Below are 16,728 nucleotides of genomic sequence, written 5' to 3' on the forward strand. Positions count from 1 at the left end.
GAATTGGTATTGCAGCCCTTCTGGGGCCTACAAGACATTGAGCTGCTGCCAGCTACTTTTTATTCATTTTCTCAAATAATACTTACTAGGGATTTACTACATGTGCTGGGCACTGGGGATGCAATCAGAAGACACACATAGGCCACAAGTCTATGGAGGAAGATGGACATTGAATCAGTAAACATGGAGATGTGAAGACTGATATAAATTACAATGGAAAGGAAAGAATGGGATGAGAGAGAAAAACAAAGAGTTCTCCCTTATTTAGATGGAAAAGTCTGGTTAAGTCTCTGAGGTTTAGCTGAAAGCTGAGTAGGAACCAGCCAGGTAAAAAGAGGAAGAAAATATCTTTAAGGTAGAGAGGACAGCAAGTGGGAAGGCCTTAAGGCAAAATGAACTTGGTATATTTGAGAAACAGAAAGACCAGTGTGGTTGGAATGTGTGAATGAGATGAGAATGGGGAGATGAACAAGGGCAAGATCATGCAGGACCTTATAGGCCAATTAGGGCACTATTTTAAAGGATAATGGAAGCCGTTGAAGGGATTCAGCAAGGTCATACTAGAGTTTTTAAAGAGGTTGCTTGGGCTACTGTGTGAAGAATGGACTCTAAGGGTACAAAGTAGAACTGCTGCTGTCATCCGGCAGGAGGTGATAGTGGCTTGAGGCAGTGCAGACTGACAGGTGAAAATCTTCCCCCCCAAAAGAAGAATCCTAATGGATACGATGTAGATGTGAGTAGAAACCAGACTATAGGGAGGATTGTCAATGTTATTGAAGGCTTAAAACAAGAATTCCCTGACCAGAGACTCTATAGGAGTTACACACTGGATTTTATCGCTATATTCTGAAAGCTGTTGGGCAATCACCATGATTCTTTTTTTTTTTTTTTTTTTTAAAGATTTTTTATTTATTTATTTGACAGCATGAGAGGGAACACAAGCAGGGGGAGTGGGAGAGGGAGAAGCAGGCTTTCCGCTGAGCAGGGAGCCCGATGCGAGGCTCGACCCCAGGGCCCTGGGATCATGACCTGAGCCGAAGGCAGACACTTAACAACTGAGCCACCCAGGCGCCCCAATCACCGTGATTCTTGGTAACTTGGAAGAGTTTCCAAAAATCAAGTACTTGTGCTACTTTCTTTTCCATTTAAGAAGACTTAGGTTACAGCAAAAGCCACTAGACATGAGTAGTTGAACCTAGTGGGTATGGAACAAAAATTTATGAAAAATGGTACTGTTACTTAAAGCATCATTTGACTAGTCTGTTGCCCTGTAGGTGCCCTAAAAAGATGTCAGTTTAGTTTGATGCTACTGCAGGTTGGGTTCTCAGGAAGGAGATGCTGAGGCAGAGCTTGGGTGCTAAATATTCATTAGGGATCCATACCTGTAAAGAAGAAGGAGGAAGCAGGATTGGGCAGATGAAAAAGTCAGTTTCAATGCAGGTCCAACAAAGTCCGGGTCAACCCTGCAGGGAGCTCTGGATGAAATATTGCCCATCAGGGTGATCCACATTGGGTCCAAACTGGCTGGACTTTAAAATCCTGTCTTGCTCAGTCGCTGGGTAAAGGCTGCCCCAGCAGTGGTATGCCTTTGGACGAGTTTACTCTTTGAAACTGAGTCCAACTCTGAAAGAAGGGACAGCTGGGCATCGAGTGCTTTGTGGAAGTGGATGGCGCATCTGAGCATCAGCCACAAAGGCTGATTTGCTTAACAGTAGTAGTGAGTCACTTGGCCCACTGCTTTATTTTTTAATTTATGTAGTTTTTTTCCTCCTAGGAACTCAGGATAAAACGTACACAATTTTTTAATCACAAAATATTTATCAGTCACTGAGACAATCCAAGAGAGGAGGATTAAAATGTCAGAGGTTGGAAGAAGACACCAAGAACAGGAAAGGAAGAGAGGGAAAAAACTAGTGGAAAGAAGCTTCTAGAACTTGGAGAAGCAAATTTTAGTAAATACAGAGTTATAGCACCCAGTCGTGGGTCTTGTTTTAAAAAACACTATGATTAGCACATCTTTAAAAATGTTTGGAAAATAACATTGTGAAATTTTAGCTGTCTCTTGTTTCTTTGATAGATATGGAGGACTTGAATAAAAGAGACCAACCATTCAAGACAATTCAGAAAAACGATAGCTCAGGTATTTTTTTTCTACTTCCAAATCTGTTCTATGATTTATAGTGGATTATGCATGATGTAAAGTTGGAATGTTGATTTTCAAAATTTTAATGGAAAGCTCATTGTTTGGTCATACTGAAGGTTTCTCCAATTCCTTACAATGCATGCTTAAATCTTCAACAGTGGTCAAGATAACCGTACTTTCCTTTACTGTGCTTGTCCTTAAATCATTTGGAGTCTACTTAAAGTCATGTGATTCATGATATTCTTAATCTCAATCATCTTATATGGTATAGATTAATTATTCATATAATTGGGGCAAAAATGCATTGTTTTTTTGTTTTTTTTTTTTTGCTTGAATTACTCAGATTATTATACTTTATGCTACTTGGCCTTTGAGTACCTTCTACTTATGTTTTACTTTATCAGAACAGCAAATATCATACTAAACTAGGACATTTTATGTATTTGGATGGAGAATGCCTACCTGAAAATTTTATATCATTTTATTCTTATTTGGCCCATTACATTTTTTAGCTTTCAGTTTCAACCTTTTCTCAAATTTACTTGAAATTATTTTATTTCAACTTTTTCTGTTAGAAATGCAGCTATGACTTAAAAAATCTGATTAACTTGATTCATAATAAGATGATACTTAAATATTCACAGTTGATGCCTAAAACTTTTTAAATAAAAAGAATGGCCACACTTTGTATCTTGACATTAATTTTCTAAAATTCTCAATATACTTACTTAAATGGAAATATTTCCTTTATGTTCTTTTAGAAGTAATTTTATGCAAGGTATATAGTGGTAATTATTTTTAAAGTTTCTAAAGATAGAGGTTCAAATATACTATGAATATTGTAATATTTTTTCTTGTTTTTGCTTAAAAATATTTAAAAATAAGACCTGCAGTCAACATGTTGCCGTAGCTATATTTAGACTTCCAATAATATGATACTATTTCTTTGTCATTTTATGTTTTTAATGAAAAACAGATAATCTGGTGTTCCGTATGAAAAATGGAATGAGAAGCACCAAGTATAAACCAGTAGACTATCAACAGTTGCAGGCATTAATGGAAGCAAAAAAATTAGCTTCTGCCTCTATAGAGCTAAAGGTTAGAAGTGTGTATGTGTGCATGTGTGTTTTCTAGTTTTGGAAAATTGAGTTTCCAGGAAGTAAAATTATATTTATAATGTAAATGTGAAAATAAATGACATTCTAAATAGTTTTTAGAATCTTCCAACTATTAATAATAGTGAATAGCAGCTAACGTTTATTGAATGTTCTCCAACACTGTGCTATATAGTTTACATGCATTCCTCAGTTAATGTTCATAACAATCCCAAAGTCTCTACTTTTAGAAAGCTAGCTATTTTATTAGTTTTCAACAATTTCTAACTTACTCTGAAAAGTAAGAATTGCAAATTAAGTGCCAGCCATGGATTATCATCTGATTTAAGGCTCCTTTTGCAACACGATACAAATATGCCCTCAGGTGCCTCTCTTTTCTACAATTCCCTTTTTTGCCTTAATCTCAGAAAAGGTGAACCTGGACTAGATTTGAAAGGGGTTTATGTGCAAGTGATTGTGCACAGTATTTTAGGGCCTTGTATGGTTTAGGATTATTTATGCAGTATGTTTCTCTCTCGTGCAAATAATAAAGTACATTATAAACAACATTTTCATTGCTTGGTTGCAGTAAAAATCTGATTTGGCAAAGTGACATATTAAGTAATTTACAAGTTTTCATTTGAATTTAATATTTTTGTGCTACATTAGTTTTGCATGGCTTTTTTTTTAATGTCTTTTCAAAAAGGCAAATATTATGATTCCAAAGCACATTTCGTACCTATTCTAAAGACGTGACTACCTATCCATGAGATATATCCCCTCAAACTAAGGAGACTTCTTAAAAAGGGCCTTATTTGTTAAGTTCAGATATAACTTTAAAAGAATTTGATGTTCTCAGGACATTGAAAGAAATTTTAGGGGAAAATCACTTATATAACTATCATCCTAATAAAACTATTTTCATATTTCTGACTTCTATTCTGACCCATTGTATATACATCACATTATGCATACATATATAGACATAAACATATACATACATATTTTATTTTTCCCATGATAAATATAGACATGAAATCCTGTATACTTCCCCCTAACACTTTGCCACATAATCTTTATAATATTTATTATATAATATTTAATTATTCTCATAAATAAATATTTATTACGTGGCTCGATAATACAATTATGAGCAAAATACATCCCCTACCCTCATGGCATATACTGTTTGCAGGAGAAGAGGAGGAAAGTCAGTGTTAATCAAATAACAAAAACATGCTGTCTGGTCTTGATCCTAGTTGAGTGGGAAGGTTTTTTTGAGGCAATGACATTGAAATTGGGATCTCAAGGCCAATAAAAATTAAACCAAAACAGGAGTGATGAGTACTTCAAATAGAAAAAGACACATGCCTTATCACATTCTGATTTTTGGATATTTGTATTGTATCCAGTTTTACAATATTGGGAATCATACTTTGGTAAGTATCTTCATGCAGAGACACTTTTCATGTTTTAGAATCCTTCACCTTCATAGGATGAATTCCCATGATTGGATTGTTTGGCCAAAAAAATATGAATGTTTTTTAAAAAGTTCTTTCCCAAAGTGTTGTTCTAATAAAGATACCACCACAGATACTTCCTCTACACCCTATCAGTATTGGAATATGTACATATATATTCATATATATACACATACATCTTAAATATTACCTATATATCTGTTTGTCCATCCACCATGTACCAAAAAAAATTTTTTTTTGCCTGAATGTAGAATGGTTGAGTGTCAAAACTCAGTGCTTGGTCACAGTGAATTTCTCTGTGGTTAAAGAATCACTCTCAAAGAATAAACATGTTTAAAATTTTTAATTATTGATGTGGCTTTCAATTTTTGATATTAAGTGCAAGGGCAATAATTTCTCATCCCTGTCAGCTGCTAGATTGCTTCTCTGGTCACTGTGTTACATATTGTGAGACTAAACAGATGATCACTTTCAACTGACATTTTAAATAACATCAATAACCTTTTTGTTCATAGGATATAATTCAGGAAGAAGCTTTTTAGTTACATATTTTCTGGAAATAACTGTATCTGGGATTTATAGCTTGGCAAACCTCAAAAATCCCTTGTCTTCAACTACTGAAAATGGCTCACAGTCTGTAGCAATCATTTCGATAAGCTTTTTGCTTCCATTTTTAGTCTCCATAGATTCATAATGATAAGGAATTGTCCTGTTAAGGCATTTTTATAGTATCTGTTGTTTTGAATTTCAGTTAGTGAGACCAAAATGTGTTCTGGATACCTTACCATTTTCTAATACTTTCTTCTTTCCTTTTACAGTTTTCATTTTTTAGTATAGCTGGATTAAGAAAGATATATTGAGAATGTTGTTTCATGTGATTTTTGGTCTTTCCTTCTCATTTAATTTAGAGATAGAAAGTTGACATTTTGCTTTTAATTGACCATTATAAAATGTGAACAATTCCCAAATAGGACTTTTCCTTGAAAGATTCATGGCTTAAATGGAATTAGATAACTGGAAATTAAGTATAATTCTTAAAGTTTATGTTGTTTAATGTTATGAATGCTAATATATATACCAACTAGCCTACACCAACTAAGATTATGATTATAATATCATCTCTGTTACTCTTTCTTATATATATATATGAAGTATATTATATATACTCTTTCTTATATCTGTTACTATTTCTTATATTTACATTTTTATAAAATATGCATTGGCTCAAGAAGAGTATTTTTTCTTCCTAATGTTACAGAGTTAACACATTCTTTCAGTATTTGTATTAAATATCAGTTCATCTCCTACTTTTTAAACTAATTAAATGTGTTCTTTTCTTGCACATGAAATTAACAGCTTTAATAATCATTGTTAATTATTACAGCAGTATACTCTGGCAATATTAAATGTAAACATACTTAAACTGAAGGATAGAATGTTAACATTTAAAGCACATAAAGAAGGTGTTTGCTTCAAGTTGGATCTAGAGTACTTAGTTATTGAAGAGAAATTAACAATAATTATTTTCTTATAATAATTATTGTTAATTACTAGTAAATTCAGAAGACTTGCCTAGTTTCTATTCCTGGTATTGGTATATTGATCAGATGTGTCTATGTCATTGATCATGCACAAGTTGTGGGCTGCCAGATAAAGACACTGATGTTAACATAGAGTGATCTAGTCTTTCACAGGCTGAGATTGAACCTGAAGTCAAAGAGTAGATTTGGGCTGGAAACTGAGACCAATTTTTGGTACATTATATGTTAACTATTCATTTCTAATTTAGATTAAGTATAAAAGAGATCTTTACAATTATTTTTATTTGAATTGCTTTGCTTAGCAAGCATGAATATTTCTTGTTGTCCAGCTAAGTTTGTCTACTAATCCTTTTTTAAAAATATTATCAGAAATTGTAAGCACATGCAAATTTAGAGTGAATGATTGATCTCTATGTAATATATCCAGCTTCATTTATGATCAACTCTTGTCTATTGTTTTCTCTATACTCCTTACCACAGCTTTCCCCTGTGCCAGGTTATTTTGAAGTAAACCTCAGGAATCATAATATTTAACCATAAATATTTCAGCATGTATCTCTAAAAGATGAAGGCTAAACAGCCCCACCCCAAACCCTATAATACCATTACCATTAGAATACTTACAATTTCTTAATTTCAAATATCCAGTGTTAAATTTCCATGATTGTCTTCAATTTTTTTACTTAAAGCTTGTTCAAATCAGTATCTAAGTAAGATCCATATATTACAGTTGATTTTTATTTTTTAGGTTTCCTCCTCTATCCTCTTATATTTTTGTAATTTATTTTTTGATGAAATTGTATTGCTTGTCTTTTATATTTTCTTACAGTCTGGATTTTGCTGATTACATCCTGGTGGTGTCATTTAACATGTTTTTCTGTCTCTTGTATTTCCAGTAAATTGGTAGTTATATCTGGAGGTTTGATGAGATTCAGGTTCAATTTATTTTGACAGGATCACTTATTGATGGAATTTTTGTACTGCAGTCTTTTTCCATCACAAATAGTGCTGCAGTGAATAGTTTTGTTCATTTATCTTTTTATACTTTTGTCAGTATAGTCTTCAGATAGATTTCTATAAGTAAAGTTGCTAGGTCAGAGGGTAAATCCATATGAAATTTCACTATACACCTCCAGATTCCCTTCTGTGGGAGGCTGCACCATTTTGCATTCCCACCAGCAACAAGAAAGAGTATGTCTCCTTATAGCCTCACAATGTTTTGTGACACATCTGAAGTTTTGCTAGCCTGATAGATGAGGAATTGCATCTTAGTGTAATCGGTTTTTTTTCTTTTTATTTATGTTAACAGTTCTTTATACACTTAACTGTTCTTTTACCTTTGTTTAGGTACAAATCACACACAGTTAAGTGCACAGATTTTAAGTGTACATCTCAATGAATTTTGACAAATGTATATACATATGTAACCAACATTTAAGTTGTCCACTAGTTATTGTTGCTTACATTTAAAGATAGGTCATCTGGCCCAAACGGTTTTCATGGCATTTCAAGGTGCCTATTTAGAGTCTTACTATCTTGGGTCATCACAATAAACCACATAGGAAACCTCTAGTTTCTTGTTCCTTAATGAATTTATTATTTTTGCTATTTTTAATTCATCAGCATTCTGCATAAATCATCATCCACCTTAAATATTGATTTCATATGGCTTATTGCCCAGCAAAATACATTGGAACCACCTAGAAATCTCTCTATTGATAAAGATACAACTTTAAATCTTTTTGTTCTTTTAAGACTTTATTTTTCTTCATTTTTGGCCTGAGGATAGAAGTGGAGTCAATGAGTGAACTTACAAAAAATCAGGATGTTCTTTAAAATATTGGAAGTGTCTAGTGAAAAATAGTAGCTTTATTTTCACTTTTATAGTCTACCTAATTGGTCTTACCCTGGGCTCACAGGCAACAACATTGATTTTTTAAGCTATAAAAATGTGTCTACATCTTTCACCAATGTGTTTTAATTTTTTTGTACAACATGGACCAAATATGTCAAGGAAATCTAATTTTAAAAGTGGTTGTCTGCTGCAACAAACTTTAGAGGCTATAGGTGGCAAGTAGCTGGAATGGGTTTCAGGCATTCTTAAAGCAAATACTAGAAGTGTCAGATTTTAGAACCACTATGTACTATTATGTTTTCAGTAGGTAGAAAAAGGATTGCTGAATGTTTTTCTGCAGTGTCCTGTTCTTATTTATTTTTTAAAAAGATTTTATTTATTTATTTGAGAGAGAGAGAGCACAAGCCAGGGGGAGGGTCAGAGGGAGAATCAGACTCCCCACTGAGCAGGGAGCCTGATGTGGGCCCATCCCCGGACCCTAGGATCATGACCTGAGCCGAAGGCAGAAGCTTAACTGACTGAGCCTTCCAGGCGCCCCTCCTGTTCTTATTTAAACATGCTTTTCATAATTGTAGCACTCTTAAGACCTCCTGAGGAAAAGATTTGACTTTGACTCCATGCTTTTGTTTTCTTATACCCCTAATTTTGAATCAGTAACCAGAACAGTGGAAAGATAAACTCAAGGTTAAAGCAATCAGTGAATGACAGCGAGAAATAGCATGCATTATAAAGAGTCTTTTTAGGACTTGTCTTCTGAAGTTTTTCTTTTTTTTTTTTTTAAAGATTTTATTTGTTTATTTGAGAGAGAATGAGATAGAGAGAGAGCCTGAGAGGGGGGAGGGTCAGAGGGAGAAGCAGACTCCCTGCTGAACAGGGAGCCCGATGCAGGACTCGATCCCAGGACCCTGGGATCATGACCTGAGCCGAAGGCAGTCGCTTAACCAACTGAGCCACCCAGGCGCCCTTGTCTTCTGAAGTTTTTATATCTTCAGCATTGATCTGTTAAAGCTTTCAGGGTACTAAGTATTCTAGTAGCACAGAAAACATAAAATATGCATGTTTCATCAAATTTCTGATTTGAGAGTAGCACTTTTGTAGATGTTTAGAAGTACTAATATGGAATATGTGAATTCACCGAACACATGAGTATCAGTCTAACCAGGAAACAGATACTGAGGATTTAGAGTAGAGGGGTCTTTAATGCAGGAAATGGTTACACAGGTGTAGACCTGAGAAGCCAGACAGGGGACCATGAAGCAATACAGGGGTTAACAACAGTAGAAGTGCCTGCCATGCTTGGGTCAGAGGGACATTAGAAAAAGCAAGGCTGTACCACATTCTGTGGGCTGAGTTTACCCAGAAATTTTTGGAACCATAGTAGAACTGTCAAGAAAAGTTAGAGCAATGGAGAAGATGCAGATGCTCCTGGAGACCACTCTGAGAGTAGAAAAGGCAGGCAGAGTAATCCTTTGGCTTCTCCTTTCCTCCCTCCTTCAGTCTCCTACAACCAGTGTCTCCCTTTGGCTGAAACCAGCTGGAAGCCTGCTAATAGGGTTGTCCAGGAAACAGGCTGCTCTGTGATATGGAGCAGATCAGGGAGATGGCCAAGAATGGATGTTAAGGCAAACAGATCCAGGCCTGATTCAACTTGTCAACAAACCCCAAAGCACTAATTATGGGCTACATTTTTTTAAAAAGATTTTTATTTATTTATTTGAGAGAGAGTGAGAATGAGAGAGATCACAGAGGGAGAGGGAGAAGCAGACTCACCACTGAGCAGGGAGCCTGATGTGGGACTCAATCTCAGGACCCCGAGATCATGACCCGAGCCAAAAGCAGATGCTTACCAACTGAGCCACCCAGGATCCCCTATGTGCTACATTTTTAAAAAGCCATAAAATTTGGGGAAATTTTAAATTTAATTAAAAATGTGGGGGCGCCTGGGTGGCTCAGTCGTTAAGCGTCTGCCTTCGGCTCAGGTCGTGATTCCAGGGTCCTGGGATCGAGCCCCGCATCGGGCTCCCTGCTCCGCAGGAAGCCTGCTTCTCCCTCTCCCACTCCCCCTGCTTGTGTTCCCTCTCTTGCTGTGTCTCTCTCTGTCAAATAAATAAATAAATAAAATCTTAAAAAAAAAAAGTGGGCTTCAATGTTACATGATTTTTCACAATTTCTTTGTTAAGTTCCTTCAAATAAATATGTGCCTAATTTTTAAAATATTTGCCTAAATTTTTTAAAACTTTATTTATGAAGTCATGGAGTTGAAAAATTAAAATTGCATGTTCAAGGTCATATTTCTAGTAGGTGCTGAACCTCAAACTAAAGCCAAGCTTTCTTTCTTTCTTTTTTTTTTTTTTAAGATTTTATTTATTTATTTGACAGAGAGAGACACAGTGAGAGAGGGAACACAAGCAACCCGATGCGGGGCTCGATCCCAGGACCCTGGGATCATGACCTGAGCTGAAGGCAGACGCTTAACGACTGAGCCACCCAGGCACCCACAAAGCCAGGCTTTCTAACAACTTATCCAATGACTTTTCCCCATCCTCTGTTGAAGGTTCATATAAAAGCCAATCTGAACACCAAAGTTCTATGTGTTTCTGATGTTTATGAGCTTTATGATCTTGACCAGTTTTTTTAATCTCTCTGAACTTCAGTGTCCTCATAAGTCAAATGGGAATAATGATGCCCAAAATGCCTGGCAGGGAAGATGTATCAAAAAGATGAGAAAATATATGGAAAGCTCTTAAAAAATTTTCTGAGACTGTGTGAATTAGGTGTTTTTAATTGCATTTAAGGAAAATAGAATTACTTCACCTTTCTTTTCATAAATACTTTAAAGACAATTCTTAAATTGGACAGTATTCCAAACCATTTTCTCTTTCACCTTTACTTTTCCTGCTTTTTGCTTAATGAATTACTTATTTTAAGGTAGATTTTGTGTTAGAAGATGTACTAATAGGATTGAAAAAGGATAAATATTTTTAGAAATTACAAATTTAACAATTTCATTGTGGAAAACACATTTAGAAAACATTGGAATTGCTCCTCTTTTGTTCCTCTAAATCTAGATCAGGAAAGCAGAGCAGACTTCAAAGATATCTAAGGAACAAACACTAATAAAACAACACAAGCAAGTGTGGTGGCAGGAACACCAACGGCTAACTGATGTCAGGTAAGAACTGAGGAAAATCTCTACAAGAACATGTAAGACTTGCTAAGAGTTGCACTTAGTTAGATGTTCTATAACTTTCCGTGTTAATTAAACCATTAAAAAATTAAAGTTATAGTTTGTGAGTCAAATTAAAATTCCTTCATTTCCTCAATGTAATTTGAAATCCAGCGAATACACTAATATGGCTTTTGCTTTCCTTAGGAAGAAAAAAGATAATCTTCTATATCTGCTGATCATTTACTCTTCTATACTCCCTCTCATACTTGTAATTATTCGTATTGCCCTTAGCACATTGAGTTATAATGTCTTGTTTACATGTTTGTTTTCCCTATAAAGTGGCAAACAAGGGCAAACATCCCATCAGTTTTATCTTTTCATTGTAGGATTCATAGGAGGAGATATAGAAATGCTTTCAATAAATGAATGAACGAATGAACTAAGGCGTTCAGGTTGTTCACGGATTACTAGATGTAGCTGCATCATGACTAACTTAGTCAATTTGCATTTTTGACTTTTGTTATTATTTCCAGCACTTGTTTCGAGATGAAGCAACAAAATAATGGTTCTATCCTTGTTCTTAATTGTAATCTTTGAAAAATACATTTCTTTCAAAGGTCAGGGCAAAAAGAGAAGGCAGATGTGTTTCCCCTCCATGTGAAGCATATATGCTAGTTTTAATGATGGTGGTATTTGTAAAATATGCTTTTAAAAATGTATGTTTTTAATTGTATATTTTATATCAAAGTAGATCATTTTGTGGTCTTATTCTAAGTCAAATTTCCAAAGGTCATTAACTTTACTTTTGATGTAGGGACTTTTCAAATTAGTAGGAGTTTGTTATTCTGGCAAGAGGTTCCTAACTGTGAACTAAAAGGCTCATGATTGGATATGGTTTTACATCATTGTATAACTTAAGACATAGAAAAACAAAATTATATGCACTTCGTCACCATGCTGCTGACATAAAAACAAATCAGACCCATTATATCTCTCAAAAAAATCACCTTTTATGGAGAGAATGAATGAGCCCATTAGAATTTTTTTTTTTTTTTCAAAATTTGCATGACTTGGTAGAAAGGAAAGCCATTAGAAAGTTTTTATTATGGCGCTCCCTGATGAAAGCTCAGATGTAAAGGAAGACACTGGCGAAAGTTCTTACCTTGGCTGTTCCACACGCTTCTAACTGTGTGCATTAGCTGTTCTAGAGCTGGATAGAAGAGGCATATCCATATCATTGTGGAAAATAGTTATTTTGGTTGACCTGGAATGACACAAAGGCAATGGAAGGGAGGAGCTTTCAAGTAATAGCCTTAATGTCTTGAAACTTGTAAGTGCTGAAAATTGGACAAAAAGAAGAATTCTAAGGTAATTTTCTGTGTTATTCTAGAAAGCAGACTAATTTCAGTATGTTTTCAGTGAAATTAAAAACTAATAACGAAAGGAGGAAAGTTAGAGAAGTGGCTAGATTTGTGGAGAATTTAGGGACCACCAGAAAATCAGGAGTGTGAACTCTAACCTTTAAAAACCTAATAAAAGGGACACCTTGGTGGCTCAGTTGGTTAAGCGACTGCCTTTGCCTCGGGTCATGATCTCAGGGTCCTGGGATCAAGGCCCGAATTGGGCTCCCTGCTCGGCGGGAAGCCTGCTTCTCCCTTTCCCACTCCCCCTGCTTGTGTTCCCTCTCTCGCTGTCTCTCTCTGTGTCAAATAAATAAATAAAATCTTAAAAAAAATAAAAAATAAAAACCTAATAAAAGATTAAAAGTAAAATATTTTTATGCCTCACCATAAGAGAGTCCATTTGAGAATCTCAGGCCCACAGAAGGTAGGGGACTACAATGACACTGAACTTTTGTTGGGTTATTTAGTATGTGGCAGGTAGTATGGCAAATAATTTATATGCTTTATTTCATTAAGTCCTTATGATGACCCTACAGAGTAGGTATCATTGCTATTCCCACTTTACAGGTGACAGTCTTGAGTTTCAGAGGATCAAAGGTATTCACGGAAGGTAAATCAGCTAGTTTATGTGAAGATGGCATTGGAGCACTTGCCTTTAACTCCTGTGCTCCATGAACGTGGAGTTCAGAAGCTTATTTCCCCCACAGAGTTCCATTCATATCACCCGAGGATCTAACTGGTCTAATCTTGCTAGAAAAAAAATTTTTTTTTTGCCAAACTTTAATTCTTTGAAATCTGTCCTCGGGAAAGTAAATACATAAAACTTCCAGATATATAATACTTAAATATAATATTTAAAATATATAATATTTAAATTTTAAAAATTTCATATTAAACTTATAAAATTACATTTAGTATTTAATATGCTTTCTCAAACTATACCTTTGGAGACCTTGATATACTCTCTCAGGGGTATATCCCTTGTTTCAGAATGACTGGTTTAGAGGTTAAGGAGGGAGTTATTTATATTGACCATGTGATAAAGAATTACAATTTTTATTTTAATCAGAATTGTTGAATCATAAAATTTGGAAGGTTTATTTGTACACTTTACTACTTGTATGATAATTCCTACAAGGGATGTTTTATAACCAAATCTCTGTTAGAAATACATGTAGTCTCTTGCTCACAGTTTTATTTTTATTTATTTTTATTTTTTTTTGTAGTTTTAGTTTTAAAACATTATTTTGAAAATATCTCCTTTTTACAGAGGATATCATGGGGTTTTAACAACAACAATTAAATGTCTATAAATGCATCTTTAAAGATAAAATTGACACCAGTATTCATACTGGCAACTCAGAGCCTCAAAGAACTCTCTAAGCCTGGCTCCTGAGTGCCTTCCCTGGCCATTGGTTATGGGACTCCCTTCTCTGTCTCTGTGGTATGCTCACTTGGGATAGACTCTTTCAAGTGAGAAGTGGATCAAATAGCTGAATGTAAGGAACCAAGCTGTCTGACCTGCTGAGTTCCTTCCCTGTGGAAGAGACAGAGCTTTCACCTTCAGCCTGCTCTGGTACCCTAATTTTCTGCAGGTCTCCTGGCTGTTAGTTCCATTAATGGAACTTTAACATACTTTCTTGCTCTGCCTTTCATGATCCATGTCCCTTTGCTTATTGTTTGCTTATGGCTTCTGCCTCTACCATTCTTGTACCCCATGTTTTGTTTGCTCTACCCAAAGTGGTAACTAAGTGGTTACCCTAGAAATCTCAGGAAGCTCTGGCAATGTTTGATGTTCTGAGGAGACTGATTCTACATCGAGAACTTTGGCACCATCCTGGAAGGATGAGGACCTATATGGCAGTAGACTCCTGAGAGTTCAATAACACCCATCACCAGGCTGGCTTACGTTGCGGGTGATTGCATTGCAATTAGGCAGATCTAGGAAGTAGATTAACATAACATCTAGCAAATGGTCACACAAAAACTCAGGAGACTTTTTTGTAGTACCATCAGATTCACTGGTAACAGAGGATAGGCCAAATAGCATTAGGAGGTACTTAAATTGGCAGATTTGGGCAGGGAAAGCCGCCTTACATTTGTTCACTCTTCAGACGGGGAAGATGTTGTATGTGCTGCAGAGTTCCAACTTGGAGAACACCCGGGACCTGGTCTGGCATGTCAGTGATGAACAGGGTAGGGTTCTCTTCTCCAGAGTTACCATTGTTAATGCTCTTGAGTCCACCAGAATTTTTTTAAAAGATTGATTGATTGATTGATTTTAGTGGGGAGGGGAGGGACAGAGGTAGAGGAGGAGAGAGTCTTAAGCAGACTCCACGCTGAGCATCAAGCCCTTTGCAGGGCTCGATCCCACAACCTTGAGATTATTAGCTGAGCCTAAAGAGTCAGATGCTTAATTGACTGAGCCACCCAGGAGCCCCCCAGCCACAATTTTTATATTTCCTATATCATATTCTACAAAACAGAAATATTCTTCAAGATACTCCATTGAGAGTAATGAATTTCATATTCCTATAAATTAGAAAATGTATTTCCTACCCTTTTTGGATAACCTCAATGCACTTTAGCATAATCAAGTTTTTGAGAAATCCTATACCATAGAAACATACCTGATTTTGTTTAGTTTACTATTTCCCATTCCCCCCAACCCCAGCTTCTCATTGACATTATTGTTTTATAGAACACAATTCAGGAAATGTTAGCCTATATTTACAAGCTAGTTTCAGAGTCTCATAGTTCTTGAGGGCATAAAAAAGTGCTTTTGGATTTTGTTGGACAATCAGGACAATCAGAGAAAAGGCCTGGTCTTGGCAGATGGGTTAGGTTGTTAATCTAACAGGATGGAACTTACTAGAATTATTACATATAAGTAGCGGGTTGGTCTCCTGTATGAACAAAGCCAGGTCTCCTGTTGGCTTATATGTTTTACTATGGTTTTCTGGATGCTGAAAATTTAAAGGCACTGAGCTGGACAATTGATAAGTGCTATGTTTTTGTTTAAACAAATCCACCATGAAATAATTTCTGGTTTTATTCCATTATTATGCACCCATCCTCCATGTAATAGTTTCAAATATATTTCTGGCAAAAATTTTTCTGGCAAAAACTACATATTAAAAAAGTAGACAGTCAAGTGTCATCTACAATAGCACTCCTCCTTTATAGATACGAATAAAACCTCTGTCCCATGTAAGTGAGTTGGCTTAGAAGATGGTGGCACATATATAAAATAGAATATGATGTGGCCATTAAAGTAAATGGTAATTGTGAGAATTATTAGAAATATCTTAAAATGTTATTGAAAAACCCCAATATAAAATGGTAAATATGTCATAATTATAGTTATTTAAAATATATAGGCATGTAGACAAGGACTAGAAACATATGCAAAAATAAAAATAATCATTGTATTAAAGTATTGTAATTGATGCTATTTTCTTATTTTATACCATTTCTAGTATTATATTTTAGCAATCATGATAAATCAAAACTCTTTTCTATGATTTCATTAAATCTGCCATAAGCAAGGGATAGACTACAGTGTTTTTGGATGTCCATTTAGAGCTGGTTATGGTTTCATTCTAAAAATGACTATATCTAAATAATATGATAAGAAGTCATTAAGATGTATTACTTTTATTAGTGTATAAAAATAAAACATACTTGTACTCCCATTTCCCTATTTCAGGACCTCATAATCTCTTAACTTTTGAAATAACCTCCTTGTTGGTCCAGGTTTAGCTGATCCCCTCCATCTTCATTTTCTGTTTTTATTGACCACCCCTCCTTTCAGCCCATCCTCCATTTTGCTGCCTTGGGAATCTTTGTGAAACACAGCTCTGCTTGGCAGGTGAGGTCGGCTTAATTATCCTCAGTGGCTTCCTACTGTCCTAAGCTCTTTCCACACGAAGCAGTGCTAGGATGTGCCATGTGTTTGCCTTTGCTCGTGCTGTTACATCTGCCTGGAGTGTTCACTTATGCTTCTTTCTATCTCAGTGTCTGGCAAGTGTCCAACCCACGT

At 35.4% G+C, this 16,728-nt stretch overlaps 1 protein-coding gene across 1 annotated transcript in view; it reads left to right on the plus strand.

Annotated features, from left to right (window-relative positions):
• The window catches only part of CCDC148 (coiled-coil domain containing 148), a 227,524-nt gene that overhangs the window by 67,911 nt on the left and 142,885 nt on the right, over nt 1-16,728 (plus strand). Inside the window, exons 2-4 of the mRNA XM_032410088.1 lie at nt 2,078-2,140; nt 3,120-3,241; nt 11,183-11,286. Coding sequence (XP_032265979.1) covers nt 2,078-2,140; nt 3,120-3,241; nt 11,183-11,286 — 289 coding nt within the window. The remainder of the gene's footprint in view (nt 1-2,077; nt 2,141-3,119; nt 3,242-11,182; nt 11,287-16,728) is intronic.

This window comes from Phoca vitulina, unplaced genomic scaffold (assembly GCF_004348235.1).
Source record: "Phoca vitulina isolate PV1807 unplaced genomic scaffold, GSC_HSeal_1.0 scaffold1, whole genome shotgun sequence".
Lineage (NCBI taxonomy): Eukaryota > Metazoa > Chordata > Mammalia > Carnivora > Phocidae > Phoca > Phoca vitulina.